Source organism: Diadema setosum, chromosome 16 (assembly GCF_964275005.1).
Source record: "Diadema setosum chromosome 16, eeDiaSeto1, whole genome shotgun sequence".
NCBI classification, from domain to species: Eukaryota; Metazoa; Echinodermata; class Echinoidea; order Diadematoida; family Diadematidae; genus Diadema; species Diadema setosum.
The window spans coordinates 22,961,354-22,977,461 of record NC_092700.1 but is presented as its reverse complement, the minus strand read 5'-3'; the positions used below and the strand labels follow the sequence as shown (position 1 = coordinate 22,977,461).

Sequence of the window (16,108 nt, the reverse complement as noted above, 5' to 3'; positions counted from 1 at the left end):
CATTACTTTCTATTTTAAGGCCAAATAGACGTAAATTCGTGCCTCAAACATAACACGACATGAGAATAACAACCCGAAGGTCGTCACAGACATAAATACGCCATCGGAGAAAGTAAACGTAATACTGGTCTTACCTAACGTTTTCGTGCCGTCTGATGTAAATCCGGTTGAACTGACCAGTATTCTTTTTCCCCATGTCCATGACCATTTCGTCCGCTACGTGCTTGGGGAGGACCGAGAGTAATAACCCTTCCTAGAGAAGCGGGTAATAAAACGCAAGAGAGGAGGGTAATAGAACGCAAAAGAAAAGTAGCGTTAATAAGAATTGTTAGCTGTGGATTTTCCAACCAAGAAGAGAAAAATTAAAGTCTGAATCTAGCCCTGCAACCAAGTTATTGTGTAATTGCACTTCAAAGTTGTGAAAAACCTTGTAGTTTTGTGCCCCTCTGTTGCTGAAATCTACCTAAAGTCCTTTTGATATGTATATATAATATATATATATATATATGAAGAGTTTGTTTGCAAAATCCGATAAGTCCATATTTGTCAAATGGAGATATTTGCCATTAAAGGTCAAGAAAAATAAAGAGAATAATAAGAAAATTTTTGCTTCTTTTGACCATAACTTTAAAAATATACCTTTTTATGTAGTGACCAATATCTCACTTAAAAGGTATTATTTTGTACTTTATGACAGAGACCGTATTTCAAAATCTTCAAAAATGGACTTATCGGTTTTTGCAAACAAACTCTTCATATATATATATATATATATATATATATACACACACAATATGTCCAAAAAAAAAGGCCTGTCTGAAGTTTGAGTTTATGTAGTGAATGCAACGTCAGCATTATGCAGAATATAGTGTCGAATTGACAATAACGAGGGAAGTTATTTCAATCGACATCATGCTGAAGACAACATTGGCAACAATTCGAAGTGTCCTTATAGTGACGAAATTTCTTCAAAATAGAAATTCATCCTCAAATTTATTCATATCTCATCACTACATCTGAATAAGCCAATAGACCGAGTTACTTAAACACTCACATTTCATTCAAACCTTATCAGCTCAAAATATTGGACTTTAGATACTAAAATGGTTCGAAACTGATGAGTTAATTTAAGTATTCACTGCTATCTCTCCATGAAAGAATATACATTGACTTGAAAACGATAGTTCATCTTCGTACTATACCTAATGAATTAGAAGTCATAGATGACATGTAGTGTTTTCTGACATGGCAATGATCTAATTAAGATGAACTAGTAGTGAATTATTATAGATTGTACTTTTCCTAGTTATGACTTAGAGGGAATGGCTAGTAACCAATCAGTGGGAATCAGTGGGAATGCTGAGGGATGATTGTTCCAATCCTTGTAGGATTCATTTAAGAGTACATTATAATATTATATCTCCTGTTGTGTGAAAATTATTTGCTTCAGAACGGTCTCATATTCAAGTAATGTGAAGATTAATGCCCCGTCACTGACCAGGCATGCTAACCTGGAAACATTAAACTGCACATTACTTGAATATGAGACCATTCTGAAGCAAATAATTTTCACCCAACAATATATGTATAATTTACTCTTAAATGAATCCCACAAGGATTGGAACAATCATCCTCCAACATTCCCACTGATTCCCACTGATCAGTTACTAGCCATCCTCTTTAATCTGATAAGAAAGAGCAAAATCCTACGACATTACAACAATTAAATTTGATCAAAAACGAATAAATACACGGAAAGTTGTATTTTTTTTGAGTTTTGCTAATTTCTGCAGAACAGTTCTCGTAAAGTTGATAAAAATATGCAAATGAGTAAGCTCATGATGTAATCACATTGATCATTTACAAAAAAAAAAATGCCGATAATTCAAGGTTTTTGTTACTGAAGTGTAAAACATGATGTTATTGCAAGTTGAATAACTTTCGAATAGTGATCAGTTAGGTACATCAGGATTTGAGACAGGGGTGTAATTGAGTTTGAATGAAAAAACTAGAAATTTAAACATTCAATTTATAAACTATATGGCAAGTAGAAAGGGAATGTCATCATCACCTCACGTGCATATTCAAGTAGCTGTTTCCAGAAAAATTAGCGAAACTTCAAAATGTCATAACTTCCTTGATTTCATCCGACCAAATTTCTGGATGTTTTTCTTAGAAAATTTAACTCTTTCTTTTCAGACTTTCAACTGCACTGCAACCCCCCGTTAAAAATAAGACTTGACTAGTTTGTGGCTGGGTCCTGCATGAACGGAGGGGGGGGGGGGATTTATCAGTAGATATGAATTATTTTTGTCTCACTTTTAGACATAAAATAATTTATATGCTTTTTATTAGCCGGGAGAAGCTTTGACAGCCCAGTGAACTTTTCTCCTTCCTCCGCAATTTAACTCTTTAATGCAAAGATGCAAGGTACGTTATTGCATGTTAAACTGAATACAGAAATTCGCTCTCCACTGGCGAAACAAAATGTTTGTATAGCATTATATAGGTGTGCATGTTGCATTTTGTCTCGTGTATGATATGATTTCCGAGGGCTGTTTTGTTGATGCTTACTCAAATTTGAGGGATGAACTGAAATGAATGATACATGAGTGAGCTCGCAGGTATAGTTAATTGCCATCCTCTGTCTGGACGTACCTGCTGGGTGGCCTCCTAACTGAAATGAAATACCAGTAATACATGAGTAAACAGGGAGGTTTGTCCCCCTTTGGCCGGACATTATCTGCTGGGTGGCCTGCTTATTCACATTCGTGGGACTAACTGAAATGACTAGTAATACATGAGTAAACAGGGAGGTTTGTCCTCCTCTGGCCGCGGGCATTACCTGCTGGGTGGCCTGTTCCTGTATCGTAAGCTGTGTCTTCATCGACTCGTTCGTCTCCAGGAACGCCATCCGGTGCTGTTTGTCCGATACGAGGTAGCACACGCAGCCGAGCACGATGGAACACAGGTAGAGAAGAATGTTCGCTCCGATCTAGAGACAACGAAGCAATTTTTGAAACAAAATAAAAACAATGTAATAATCAAGGGACAAAGCAGGGTTTTTGTTTTGTATGGTTTTGTTTCTTTTATTTGACATTCTGGTGTGACTCATATACATTTCAGGTTATACAGACAGGAACTTGAAGGGATGGTATATGTAGTTTTGGTTGAGAGGGGGTTTCAGCTTTCCAACTTTTTTGTGAGATAATGAGAACCTCTTATGGAATATGAAAGAGCATAATTATGATTCTAAGAGGAATTCAACGTTTATTTGATGAAATTTGGTTTTGTAATGGCTGAGACATCCACAACAAAGTGATCCTGATAAAAGGTGGCACCCGCTTTTTATTAGGATCGCGCTGTTTCACTTTATTTTTGGATATCTCAGCCATTTCAGAACCGATTTTCATTAAAAGGCCAAATAAACTTTAAATTCTTTATTGTATGCTCTGCATTTCATAAGTGTTTTTTTTTAATAACTTGCAAAATGTAAAAAGCTGAAACTTCAACTAAACCAATACTATCCATCCCTTTAACAAGCAGTACAGCAGTACATACTGTATCAATACAGCTTTCCATGACAAGGCACTCGCAAATCATCCCGGTAGTACATTCCAGTCTTGATTTGTTTTGAACTTTGCGGCAGAATTAAGTTTGTGGGTTCATATCACGTTCGGGCTAGCTTACATTCCTTGCGATGCTTCATGAAGAATTTAAGTTGATCACAAAAGTTAAGATGAACTTTAAAATCACGGTACTGTATGTCACTGGTTTCCCTGTTCAATTTTATTTCATGTCTTCAAAATGCACTTTAGGTTGTTGTCCAAATTTACAGACATATTTATCTGTAATTTATTACATTTTGTACATAAATGGCTACATGAGAGAGTATCAAACATGCTCACTTTCATCAGGAAGTTAAAACGTCATTGAAGACACAACCATAACTTTACGTAGATCTTCAAGCGCTGTTGTGATCGACCTAAATTCTTGGCCAAACACCCCCTCCCAATTAGTAGTTTTACCCGCTCTTCCACCTTCATTCGAGTGCGAAATAATGAATAACCGAGCTATGATGTGGTAATGATTATTGCCAAAGTCATAACGTAAAATGATACAAGGTAACAGGCAAGACATTCAAGGGAAACAAAACAACAACGAGAGATATGTGTAACAGTGTACAAGTACCCCCCCCCCCATATTTGCCGCTGATGTTACGATACGAGGAGAACGAACATGCGAAAGTGTTTAAAGGGGTCGTATAGTATTGGTTGAGACCTAATGTCAGGTTTCTAACATTTTTGGTGAGATAAATGAGAAACCTCTTATGAAATATGAAAGAGCATGTAATTCCATGAGGAATTCAACGTTTATTTGATAAAAATTGGTTTTGAAATGGCTGAGATATACAAAACAGAGCGATTCTAATAATACTTAGAAGCCGTTTACAGTGCGGGGTTGGGCCGAGCCGCGGCCGAGCCCAGCATCATTATTGCGGGGCCGAGCCCCGCAATTTTGTTCGTTTACAACTGCCGGGCTCGGCCGCGCTTTTAATTCAAACCTTTCAATGTTTTGTCGTAGTGGCGCTCTGCTTGCAAACAAACGCAATTTGGTATAGCCTGGTTTTCAGAACCTTTGCCAACTGGATTCCGTGGCGACGAAGTCGCCGTTCGGGCAAAGACCTTTGCCGAAGGAAAAATCCTTTGCAGGACAAAACCACCTTAAACTATACTAGTTTTCGACGTTGAGGGGTTAGTATCGTGAATAGCGAAATAGTACGGGCAGAGGGTCTGGAAGCCAGACTAAAATTGGCCGCGCATTTGGCCCAGTTTGCGTTTACACCAAGAAGAGGCAGGGCTCGGCCGCGGCTCTGCCGCGGCCGAGACCACCTCCAGAGCGTGGCCAAATGCGTGGCCAATTTTGGCCTCGCATTTGGCCTTTTGCGCGTTTACACTGAAATAAAGGAGGGCTCGGCCGCGGAGCTCGGCCGCGGCCGAGCCTCGCACTGTAAACGGGGTCTAATTAGTGTGGGACCCGCACTTTATTACGATCGTTTTGTTTTACTTTTTTTTCGATGTCTCAGCTATCCCAAACCCGATTTTTATCAAACAAACTTTGAATTCCTCTTAAAATGGTATGCTCTGTACTATTTCATAAGTGTTTTCTTGGTATCTCAGAAAACGTTAAAGCCCAGTTTTCATCTCTACCAATACTGTACCATCCTTTTACCCATAAGGATTACAACTGAAGGCACTATGGTAGGCAATCATGAAGATCATATTTCATTTTCATTTTTAAGCCTGGTTAAACGCACGATTCTGAAGAAAAAAAAAAGGAGAAGGCAAGAGCGTGTAAAACATAAAGATTTACGTAAGTTGTTCATAGCACATTGCTCAGAAGCAGAAGGAGCGTTGTCCTCGTCTACATGAGCTCTCACAGAAATATTCATTTCGTGAGAAAAGAAAAAGGATAAGTATACTATGTGCTGGTGTGTTCAATTACGCCTATATGTACAGTAACAAACAGACTGGTTCATATAATTACTTTATAATTAATACATCATCTGTACCCCCACAATATTCCATTTTCTGCCCTTTCATTTTATTAGCTTGTTCATGTTGTTTATGTGTGTGTGTGTGTGTGTGTGTGTGTGTTTAGCTGGGGAAAATTGCTCACTTAATGCCTGTATTATAGGAAAATGTTGCTTGCATGTATTCCCTCATGAAAAAAAAGGTAAAACTGCAATATATTTCTTTTCTTTCATAGTAACCACGGCAACAGTGCAGGTTCTTATGACTCACTCGTATATAGGTGATAACTATAGGAACTAAAGAATATTGAAAGCACTCGACTGGAATTAATGATAACGCTGCAGAAGTACACGCAGACAGCTTTTCAGGAGATTTTGATGTATTATACCACAGATTTCCATGGACATTGTTCGTTGTATCGACTGTGTTTCAAAGGCCATCAAAATATGCCCTTAATGGCGTAATTGACACGGAATCTGATAGAAAGGTGTATTTTTATCTTTTTTGAAGGGAGAAGTCTTTTTGAGCGCTGCATCATAATGAAATATTGATATTTTTAATCAACCGCCAAACCTAACAGAGAGAACTTAAATCTCCTTTCCACTGGAGCATAGTGAAGGCACAAGAGTACATCAAACACTTTGTGCGTGTATTGGGAGACGACATGCATATAGAGCAAGTACGGGTAAACCTTATCACCATTTTATGGAGTAAGGTTTTTACCTTTTGCGTGTGTGTGTTTTTAACTTATTGAGCATTCAAATAAAGTCAGGGCGCGTATTCCGTTGCTGCCATTACCGGTGATTTTGCTTTGCAAAATTTATACACCGTCGCGATCGTTTTGAGCTGCGAGATTGAATTGAAGCATTATTCATCAATATCATTTCTAGTTCCCAGCCTGCCGCGTTGACTCGCCCCTAAAGTACATGGTGTGGGTACAATGTTGCATGATAGACACTGACTTAACTCAGTCAGTACCATCAGGCACTACACTGTGCAAACTGTCAATGGCTATTGCATAATGGTGCCCCGAGTCGTTTAATATTCATGCAACATATGTATGCTCTCATCTATAAAGACAGGCATGCAGTGTGATTATGTAGAGATACCATCCCATTACTCCCGCATCGCCGCGCACATTAATATTACATGCGAGCCCCATTCTGCACACGCTTGTCGTAATTGGAAGAAGGATATAAAAGTATGATGGCTCAGCAATTACATCCAAATGAGAAGGACCCAATTTAATTATGTCGGGCTGAGGGAGTGTAGAAAAATAGCACACTCTTCGTGTGCCTTTGAATATCATTCCTGCCGTGTGACTAGTGTTGTTTGTATCTTTACAAAAATAGCCAAGGACATTGCTGAATAAGAAACATATTTTCAATTGTTTTTCGGGTTCTTTTAAGGTTAAATTAGTAGACTCTTCACATTGGATAGCTCGTCTACAGTAACACAATACAACAATAAAAAGATAAAAATACTGGCAAGGCGTAGTACAAAACATGGAGCAAGTGGAGGTGTTTGCTTTTCAAGGTGTATGTAAATGATGATGATGGTAATGATGATGGTGACGACGACGATGATGATGATGATGGTGTGGTGATGGTGATGATGATTATGATGTGTGTGTGCGTGTGTGCCTTATAGAAGAGGCTTTTAAAATGAATTTGACACAATGATAATTGTTTACGTGAAAATACGGTAAGTTGATAAGTCAAAGAGGAAATAACTTAAGCTAAAAATTATAATAACAATTCACATGAGCCTGAATTCGGCGTTGCTTAGCAACTATACCCTACTGATGAAATTGTTTGTGTATATGACAAGACGTAGCTCTGTGTAAGACAAATAGAAATTTCAAATAGAGTTTTTGAGTGCATTGATGGAACTTGTTGACATCAAGATAATAAATTAACGTTTGGAACACCACTACGTAACCTCTTGCGGAAACAAACAATCTTAAAGGACAACTTCACCTTCATAAACATAAGGATTGAGAGAATGCAGCAATATTAGTAGAACACATCAGTGAAAGTTTGAGGAAAATTGGACAATCGATGCAAAAGTTATGAATTTTTAAGATTTTTGTGTTGGAACCGCTGGATGAGGAGACTACTAAGGCTCGTGATGTCACATGAGTACAACAGTATGAAGAAAATGTAAAGAAAATTCAAAATTTTTTTCACTTTTCTCGCATAATAAAAGAGCACTTGACTTGCCTCTTTCTAAAGGCAATGGGAATAATATTACCCATAACATACGTCAGTAACGAGTCAAGGGAATGTGTACTTTTTTCAAAAGATGAAATTTTGTGAAATTCTCTTTATATTTTCCTTATATTGTTGTACGCATGTGACATCATACACTGCAGTAGTCTTCTCATCCAGCGGTGACTGCACAAAAACTTCAAAAATTCATTACTTTGAACGGATTGTTCGATTTTCCTCAAACTTTCAATGATGTGTTCTACTAATATTGCTACATTCTCTCAATCCTTATGTTAATGAAGGTGAACATGTCCTTTAAATACATATTCTACGAGGAATAACCACATCTATATTACGTTTCATGTTTATTGTCGATACAGTGCGTCTGGAACATTACTATACGTAATCTACTGGGAAAACAAACGATGGGCAATAAATAGTTTAATTACTCAATCTGCGCTTAATGTTAAATGTGGATTTCCCTCCCCCCCCCCCCAAAAAAAAAAAGAAAAGCATATATCTATTGAGCTGTATTAAGCTTATATCTATGTAGTCGTAACAAAAGTAATACTCTGATTTGATGACCGCAAAATAATTTGTTCTCGCGCTTTTCGTGACTCATTGCTGTCTGAATAATATTCGTCAGAAAAATTCCCCATTACTGCAGAATGCACACGGTATATACATATCATGTCTCACTAATCCCACTTGGAAGGGTGCACGAAACTCAGTTTTAGCGAATTACGTTGTAAGCATTAGTTCTTTTATAATGGCCAGCCTCGTCGGTTTTTGTGTTCTGGTTGCTGCATCATTTTTTTTTTCGTGCTTTTGGCGGGAGCATAGGATGTTTCTATAATCTAATCTAATTAGTTGTAGTTTCCAAATCCAATATATATTTCAGAATGATTATACTAATTTACTTTAGAAAAACATTTTCGGGAAGTGTTTATTGTGTGTTCATTTTTCCTTGTCGTACTTGGGTGAATCACGGAAAGGTCAGTGGGGAGAAAGGTAATGTAAAAATTCATTTTGATACCATTTTTTTTAAGGTACTTGATCTCTCATAACTACTGTGAGTATATATCACAAACCCGTATCTAATCTATGCATAAAACATAGTATGATATGGAGGTAGAGAGAGGGATGAGATACAAAGAAAAATATGAATCATATTATTATTATTATTATTACTACATAAAAGCATACCCAAAGATAAGGAATTTGGAGTGTCTGTTTATGTCAAGATAAGCGTTATTTTTGTACTTCCTCAAAATATTTAGTTCACAAAATATTTTTCCACCAGAATGGTCGTATACTTTATACTAACTAAACTTTAGATGAAAACTGAAAGCATCAGAATGCTGCAGTTTTGCCGCAAGGGAAGGCTCGATGACTTGGGCACAAAATTTGTCCAGTATACAAATTGTATACATTTGTATTTCTTAATTGCCAGCCCTGACTCCCGGCGCATAATTTACCAGGGCACGCCTTTGCCAGCTTGTTTTCTTTTTTTAAAGGCGAAGTACGTATGGATGGCGACAACTCGTAACGGATAATAAACAGGAAATGGAGTCATCACGAAAATTGGTTCCAAACATCCTTGACGGGAAAAATTCAAGCGGGATTCCATTTTCTTTACTAGCATCGACGGGGATATAGGATAAAGAGAATTACAAACGCAAACACGCTCGCACCCAAACCAACGTTGAAAGCTTTAATTCTGATGAGGGTTAAAGAAAAAAAAAGGTGAATGGATTGTCTTTACGATTTAGTGGGTTGCGTCGGTGAGGTCCAATTAGCAAGATGGAGAACAATGGCGCACATTAGTAAGGGGAGAAGGGGCAGAGAGCATTATACTCGCCCAGAAACGGACACTAAACAGTGTTGTGAAAGACGATGAAGAGATAAAATTCAAGATTATAAAATATAGGGGGCAGTGTATTATACGATACAATTGGTATACAACGTTGTACCAGTAAGGAATTTGATAGATAGATAGATAGATAGATAGATAGATAGATAGATAGATAGATAGATAGATAGATAGATAGATAGATAGATATAGATAGATAGATAGATAGATAGATAGATAGATAGATAGATAGATAGATAGATAGATAGATAGATAGATATAGATAGATAGATAGATAGATAGATAGATAGATAGATAGATAGATAGATAGAGGAAGAGGTGGAAATAATAATATATGACATGTGTGTAGTTCTAGGATTACTAGAGCTATCACATACCACGTACACATGCATAAATATATAGTGCGTGTGTGTGTAGAGAGAGAAGGGAAAGAGAGACATGAAGAGAAGGAAAGTGAAAGCAAGGGAAAACAAATAGACAAAAAAAAGACACACAGTAATTTGTGAATATGATGATTAATTCATGCTGCCTTGATGTAGGCTAGCGCCAGACTCCCACCCACAAGTCGACTGCGATATTGAGGTGTACGCCGCGTGTGAGAAGCACCATATTGATATCGGGGTAAGGTGTGCGCGAAGCAAATTATGCCGCTCGTTTCAGCGCTACCGCGCAAACATGGCGACATGGCGTGCCGTGTCCATGACAACGCTGGTACCGATGCTATCGTCCGAGCGTCATTAGGTCCGTACGTCGGCGTGGCCTACGCATCGTCTGCAATACTGATCAGAGTCTATAGGTGGAAAAGATGTGTTCGTAACGCGCCAGGCAGCAACCCGAAGAGTAGCTGTCAGGTTGCCATTCTCGTGGGTTTTTCATCGTATTTCATCACTGAATACAACGGGAAAAGGATCATATTTCAAATAGATTTCGAATGCCAACTTTATCTAAGGTGTTTTTTTTTTCTTTTGTATGTTTCAGGACCAGGATAAACCTGCTGGCAATTCAAAAGCTAGTAAGTGACATGGGACCACGGTGACACATTACATTTGCTCCTACGACAGTAATTGCCCCGGTTTAATCTTCCCCAAGGACTTAGGATTAGGGTTAGGGTTAGGGTTAGGGTTGAGATCAGGCTGTAGGTTTAGTTTGATGTGAGGATTAGGATTAGGATTGGGGTTATGTCTATGAGTAGAATTTATGTTTGGAATAGCGCGCAGATATTTCATGGGAGCTGCAAGAGCTGCAAGAGCAAATGTAATGGAACCGGTGAAGACACAATCAGGATTCAGATGTAAACGTAGTACTAGTAGAACATTTCATTGGAGCTTGCAGTATCTTATTGCAAATCACTAAATATGCATGGAGAATGAATGAGGAAAGTTGAATTGTCACAGTGAAAATTTTGACCTTATTTTGGAAGACTGGTAAATAAAATGTGTGATAGAGACATCAGCACAGGTATATAATATTCAACTCGTTCATTGTAGGTCATCGAAACCGGATGATAATAATGATATGAATATATCTGGAAAGGTTTCAGGATGTCTGGTAAGGCTTAGGCGTCTACATCGACATTGACTAAATGATGTGGATCAAACTTTTTCATGTTCTTCCTCGTATAGCTAGTTGCTAGTTCTACGTGACGTGTTTTTTTTTTCAAATCTTTTCCACGCGGAAAAAGAACGAAAAAGAAGTATATCAGCTCTGACGCCACGTATACACATCTCAGCCAGTTTAAATGATAAATCAACCCATTCGTTACTGGTTTACTCATTTACTAACTATGATTTCATATTTCTTCCATGTCCTTCACTGAGTTGAATTTTGCATTCATGAAATACGTAAACTGAGTATTAAAAAAAAGGAATTAAAAACTAGAAATGTCGCTACGGCGACTGGTATGCCTCCGCCATAATGCATGGTTCTCCTAATAGGTCTATAGTACAATGTCTTGACAATGTGTGATGACAGTTTCCCACAATTGGCAAAATATTAAAATGACAGGTTTGCCACAAATGCGCTGAATGTTCACTCTCCTAGAACTAGGTTCAATTGGAGGAATGATTAAAACGTCAGAGTGCAGGTATTTGGAGAATTGATGATTTTTTACTTGACTTTTGACCCTTTTATAAATTTATGCATTGAGTAATTTTCAAGGTATTGAGAAAAAAGTATAATTTCAGTATCAAATGGTAAAATAGTATTATCTAAACCTGGCCTTTGACCTTTGACCTCACAGTTCCAAAGAGAATCACTGTTAGGTAGAACATGCATAAATATGTAAGTTTCATGATGATACCTTGAGTTACTTTCAGGATATGGAGGAAAAAGTGCAATTTAGCACTTTCACTTGACTTTTGACCTTTTGGCAAGAAACTTCCCACAGAATATATATTGGATAATACATGCATACATCAAGTTTTTAAAAAAATCCTTCAGGCATTGCATAAATATAAGGAAAGTAGTGATATTTTGAGCAGTTGACCTTGACCTTTGACCCCCCTGACCTTTGACCCATGACCCCCAACTTCCCTAGATAATCACTGCCCCTCGGTACATACATATACACTAAGTTCCATGAAGATACCTTGAACCATTTGCGAGATATGGAGAAAAACATGAAATTTCAACCTTTTTTTCACAAAATAACCTGTGACATGTGACCTTTGACCCCGTGACCCTAAAATCCAAACAAAGTATTATCCCCCTAGGATATACCCTCATACCAAGTTTGATGTAAAAACCACCACACGGTTCTTGAGATATCGACAAAAACAAAACGGGACGGACGTACGGACGTACGGACGTACGTACGGACGTACGCACGGACGGACGGACGTACTTACGGACGGACGGACGTACTTACGGACGGACGGACGGACGACCCGAAAACATAATGCCTCCGGTCACTTCGTTGGCGGAGGCATAAAAAAAAAAAACCCCGGCGTTCAAAAACACAACAATAGCAACAATAACTTAACCCTATTCATGCGGAACCGCACTTTCAGGCAGCTGCAGTTATCTTATAACGCCGCCTGAAGCAAGCCGTGCTCAGCTATAAAACAAAAACAAAATAAAATAAAAAAAAACAGAAAAAACAACAACTGCGAATTCACCTTGAAAAGAATAAAGGACAAACATTAAAGAATAAAGGCGAATAAAGAGCGAGACAAACACCTCCACAGACCTAAATTATTCGAAACATTGTCCTACTCCATCAGTGGAATCCTTCCGTACTTAAAATCGCCACCAGAAAAACAAATCCACTAATGGATTATAACTTTAACTATGCATTACTAACTCTTTGCCATTTCTAATAATCGCGCCCCACTTTTTCCCTTCTCCCCCCCCCCCCCATCTCTCTCTCTCTCTCTCTTTCCTGAGTGTGTTTCACCTCGGACGACGATTAAAATGTAAACGACCTAGCATTATATTTTTTTTCCCTTGAATTCACGATACGCTGGCGGGCAAGATTTCACTTCGTCGTATACCAGATGAAAGAAAATCCACACGCTAAGAGAAGACAACTTGCCACAAATCCTGCAAGGGCTTTTGGGAATGAAGTGGTATTTTGCCACCACGACGGAGATAGTGGTTTACTTCAGGATTTATTACATGAGATCAAGAATGGATTCGAGCGAGGTAAAGGACCCAATTAAAAGACGCGAGGGCGTACACGCCTAGGTATTGTCGCTTCGTTAAAAATGTCCAAACTTATTTGTCGCATCACGCCTGTCCACCGGAGACAACATATTGACGGATGATAGAATTTGTTTGTGAATGGACAGAGGAGGTGCTTTCTGAGATATTACGAAGAAACGAGAAATTATGGCAGAATGTATAAGATACTTGCAAGAATTAAAACGAGTCCAGTAGTTGTGAATGAAGGTTCCCAAATGGTCTAAATTATGTCACCGATGATAATAATTGTATGGCAATGACCTAATGATATTACATATGAATATAATTACGAGTAGAAGATGGTGACGATGATAATGATAAGTAATGTAATCAATACTGACATTATACAAATAAAGATTACACCACTACCATCGCCATTTCTATTACTATTACTACTACTACTACTACTACTACTACTACTACTACTACTACTACTACTAATACTAATACTAATACTGTATACCATTACTACTAATACCACTACTACTTATAATGATTATGATGAATAACTATCATAATCACAATTCTTATCGTCATCATCAAAACAGTATTTTTCATAATGATGATAAAAATGATAATATTTATAAAAAGGAGGAGAAAAAGAATGTTTATATCAATATTAGTGATAATGATGATTTTTATTATAATAAACCCGGTGAAGAAAGTATTTTAGGCCTACAGACTTTTTCTTTTCAGTGTAGCAGCAACTTTCCTTTAAAGGGCCCTTCCACTATGATTAATCCAACCAGCCAACCATATTAAGAAGCCTGATCAAGGGAAATATTATGTCAGCACTTGTGCCGGACGATAGACGCACGCATCGGCACACGATTCGAAAACAAGATTTTCCTGATGTTTAAGATTTTGACGTCGTTTTTAAGTTAATCAACAGTGGAGTGCTTGGACTGGGGAAGACTGATCGAAGCGTAGGGAGGGGTCGGTTGTGATAGGCAGAATCCTAAAGTCAACACGGAAGACGAATATGATATTGGTGAATGCGAATATATATATTTATATATATTGTATATATATATATATATATATATATATATATATATATATATATATATATATATATATATATATTGATAGATAGATAGATAGATATGAAAGCAGGTGTTGGTGAAGAAAGAGAAGAGGACACAGAAATGGAAGAGAACGCGAAAGATGATAACAATGCGAAGGAATAATCTTGACATGCAGACGACAGGGATTTTTAAAAAGATCAACAGCTGCATAATGGTCTACTTAAGTACTGGTCGGTGATTGGTCAAAATACAGTCACGTGACTAATGCAGAGAAGATCAGAATCGATATATTGCGCGCAGTGATATCACATCAGGTAACATAATTCCAGAAATTGACTAGCCGCCGACCGAGCCATAGAATGAAGTGATATGCATTCATTTAGACCACATCATAAAACAAATATTGCCTTATATTTCGATGGAATTTAACGCTCGATATCCTCTTGGGTGTTACATTATCCTCCTTGCTACAAATGTTCCCTTAGCGCTGCAAATTTTGGGGAAAATATGAGGTCTTGAGGAATATATAATTCCCGTGTAATGTCGAGTGTTGTGTTACACGTCGTAAAAGGCAATATGTGTGACATTATGCAAGACATGACATTGTTTACTTTACTAGAGAAGAGAACTGAGGAAGAAAAAGAACTCCTCTAACCCACCTGTTCGGCCATGTATTCCCTGTTTACCGTAGAGAGGACTCCTACCACGGTGCAGTGGATTGTGATAGCAATGGCACTGAGTAGTATCATCGCTACCAAGGGTACGGGCAGCATGGTGAACGAGGCGAAGATGAAGAACACTTGCCAGCCGACACCGTCACTCGGTATAAGGGGCTGGAAGTACAAGCCTAGGTCCGAAAAGGTCTGGACGCACACCAGGCTCCAAATGACGTAAGGCATGACCCGGGAGAGGGTCGAGTCGTTGACGAGGCGGTAACGAGCTAAGGCAAAGAGAACGATGTTCGTGATGGCGCAGATCGCCATGATGGAGATTGCCTTGACGCGGTTAGGGTTCTTCTCGTCCAGGTAGTACAAGATCAGTACGACCGCGTCAAAGAGGAACGCGAAGCCGATCATTACCGGCAGCGTTTCGATGCGACGCCGCACGAAGAACTTCTGATACGACTTTTCCATGTCGGCGGACTCAAAGCGCCGGTGCAGCGGATTGTAGCGGCGTGACCGCGGCCGTCCTTTGTTCTTATCGCGCTTGCCGTACGCCTTATCGACGAGTTCCGTGTCCATGACGGTGCTGAGCTCGATGTCCGGCGACACACTTCGGACCATCGGCTGCGTCGACGCGCTTCTCGAGCGCGACCCTAAGATACCCATTGTGATCGCCAAGCCTGGTTGACAGCGACGTCGACAAAGAAGTCGTTGAAGCTGTGTCTCAATAGAGAAAAAAGAAATCCACTGGCCTAGCGGCCGTCAAGAGCACGTGGACGACATTGTGATGAGACGTTTTCGTTAAAATATACGGCTTCTCGTTTCAAAACCCCAAAGTCATTTCTTCTGCAGATCCAATTACGCCACTTCAGCTCACTTTATCCGAGTTTTTCTTTTCCCCCGGGTCTGGAGGAGCTATCAGCTGGCTGGCGTCTTCTCTCAGACATCACGGCAAGGAAAACTCCCTCGTGTTATAAAAGGAGGAAAGATATTGGGAGCCCTGGAAGAAAATATTAATTCCTGATGCGTTCCCCCGCGAGAAAAGCGCTATCATATTACGGTTCACTCCTTTGCGAGCGAAAAACATCAAACGCAAGATATTATCTTCACGCAGTGTTGT

At 38.8% G+C, this 16,108-nt stretch overlaps 1 protein-coding gene across 1 annotated transcript in view; it reads right to left on the bottom strand.

Moving 5' to 3' along the window:
• The window catches only part of LOC140239535 (adenylate cyclase type 3-like), a 54,511-nt gene extending 38,714 nt beyond the window's left edge, over window positions 1-15,797 (bottom strand). Inside the window, exons 1-3 of the mRNA XM_072319370.1 lie at window positions 14,986-15,797; window positions 2,846-2,995; window positions 135-253 (exon numbers count right to left, since the gene is read on the bottom strand). Coding sequence (XP_072175471.1) covers window positions 135-253; window positions 2,846-2,995; window positions 14,986-15,654 — 938 coding nt within the window. The 5' untranslated portion in view covers window positions 15,655-15,797. The remainder of the gene's footprint in view (window positions 1-134; window positions 254-2,845; window positions 2,996-14,985) is intronic.
• Window positions 15,798-16,108: the final 311 nt, after the last annotated feature.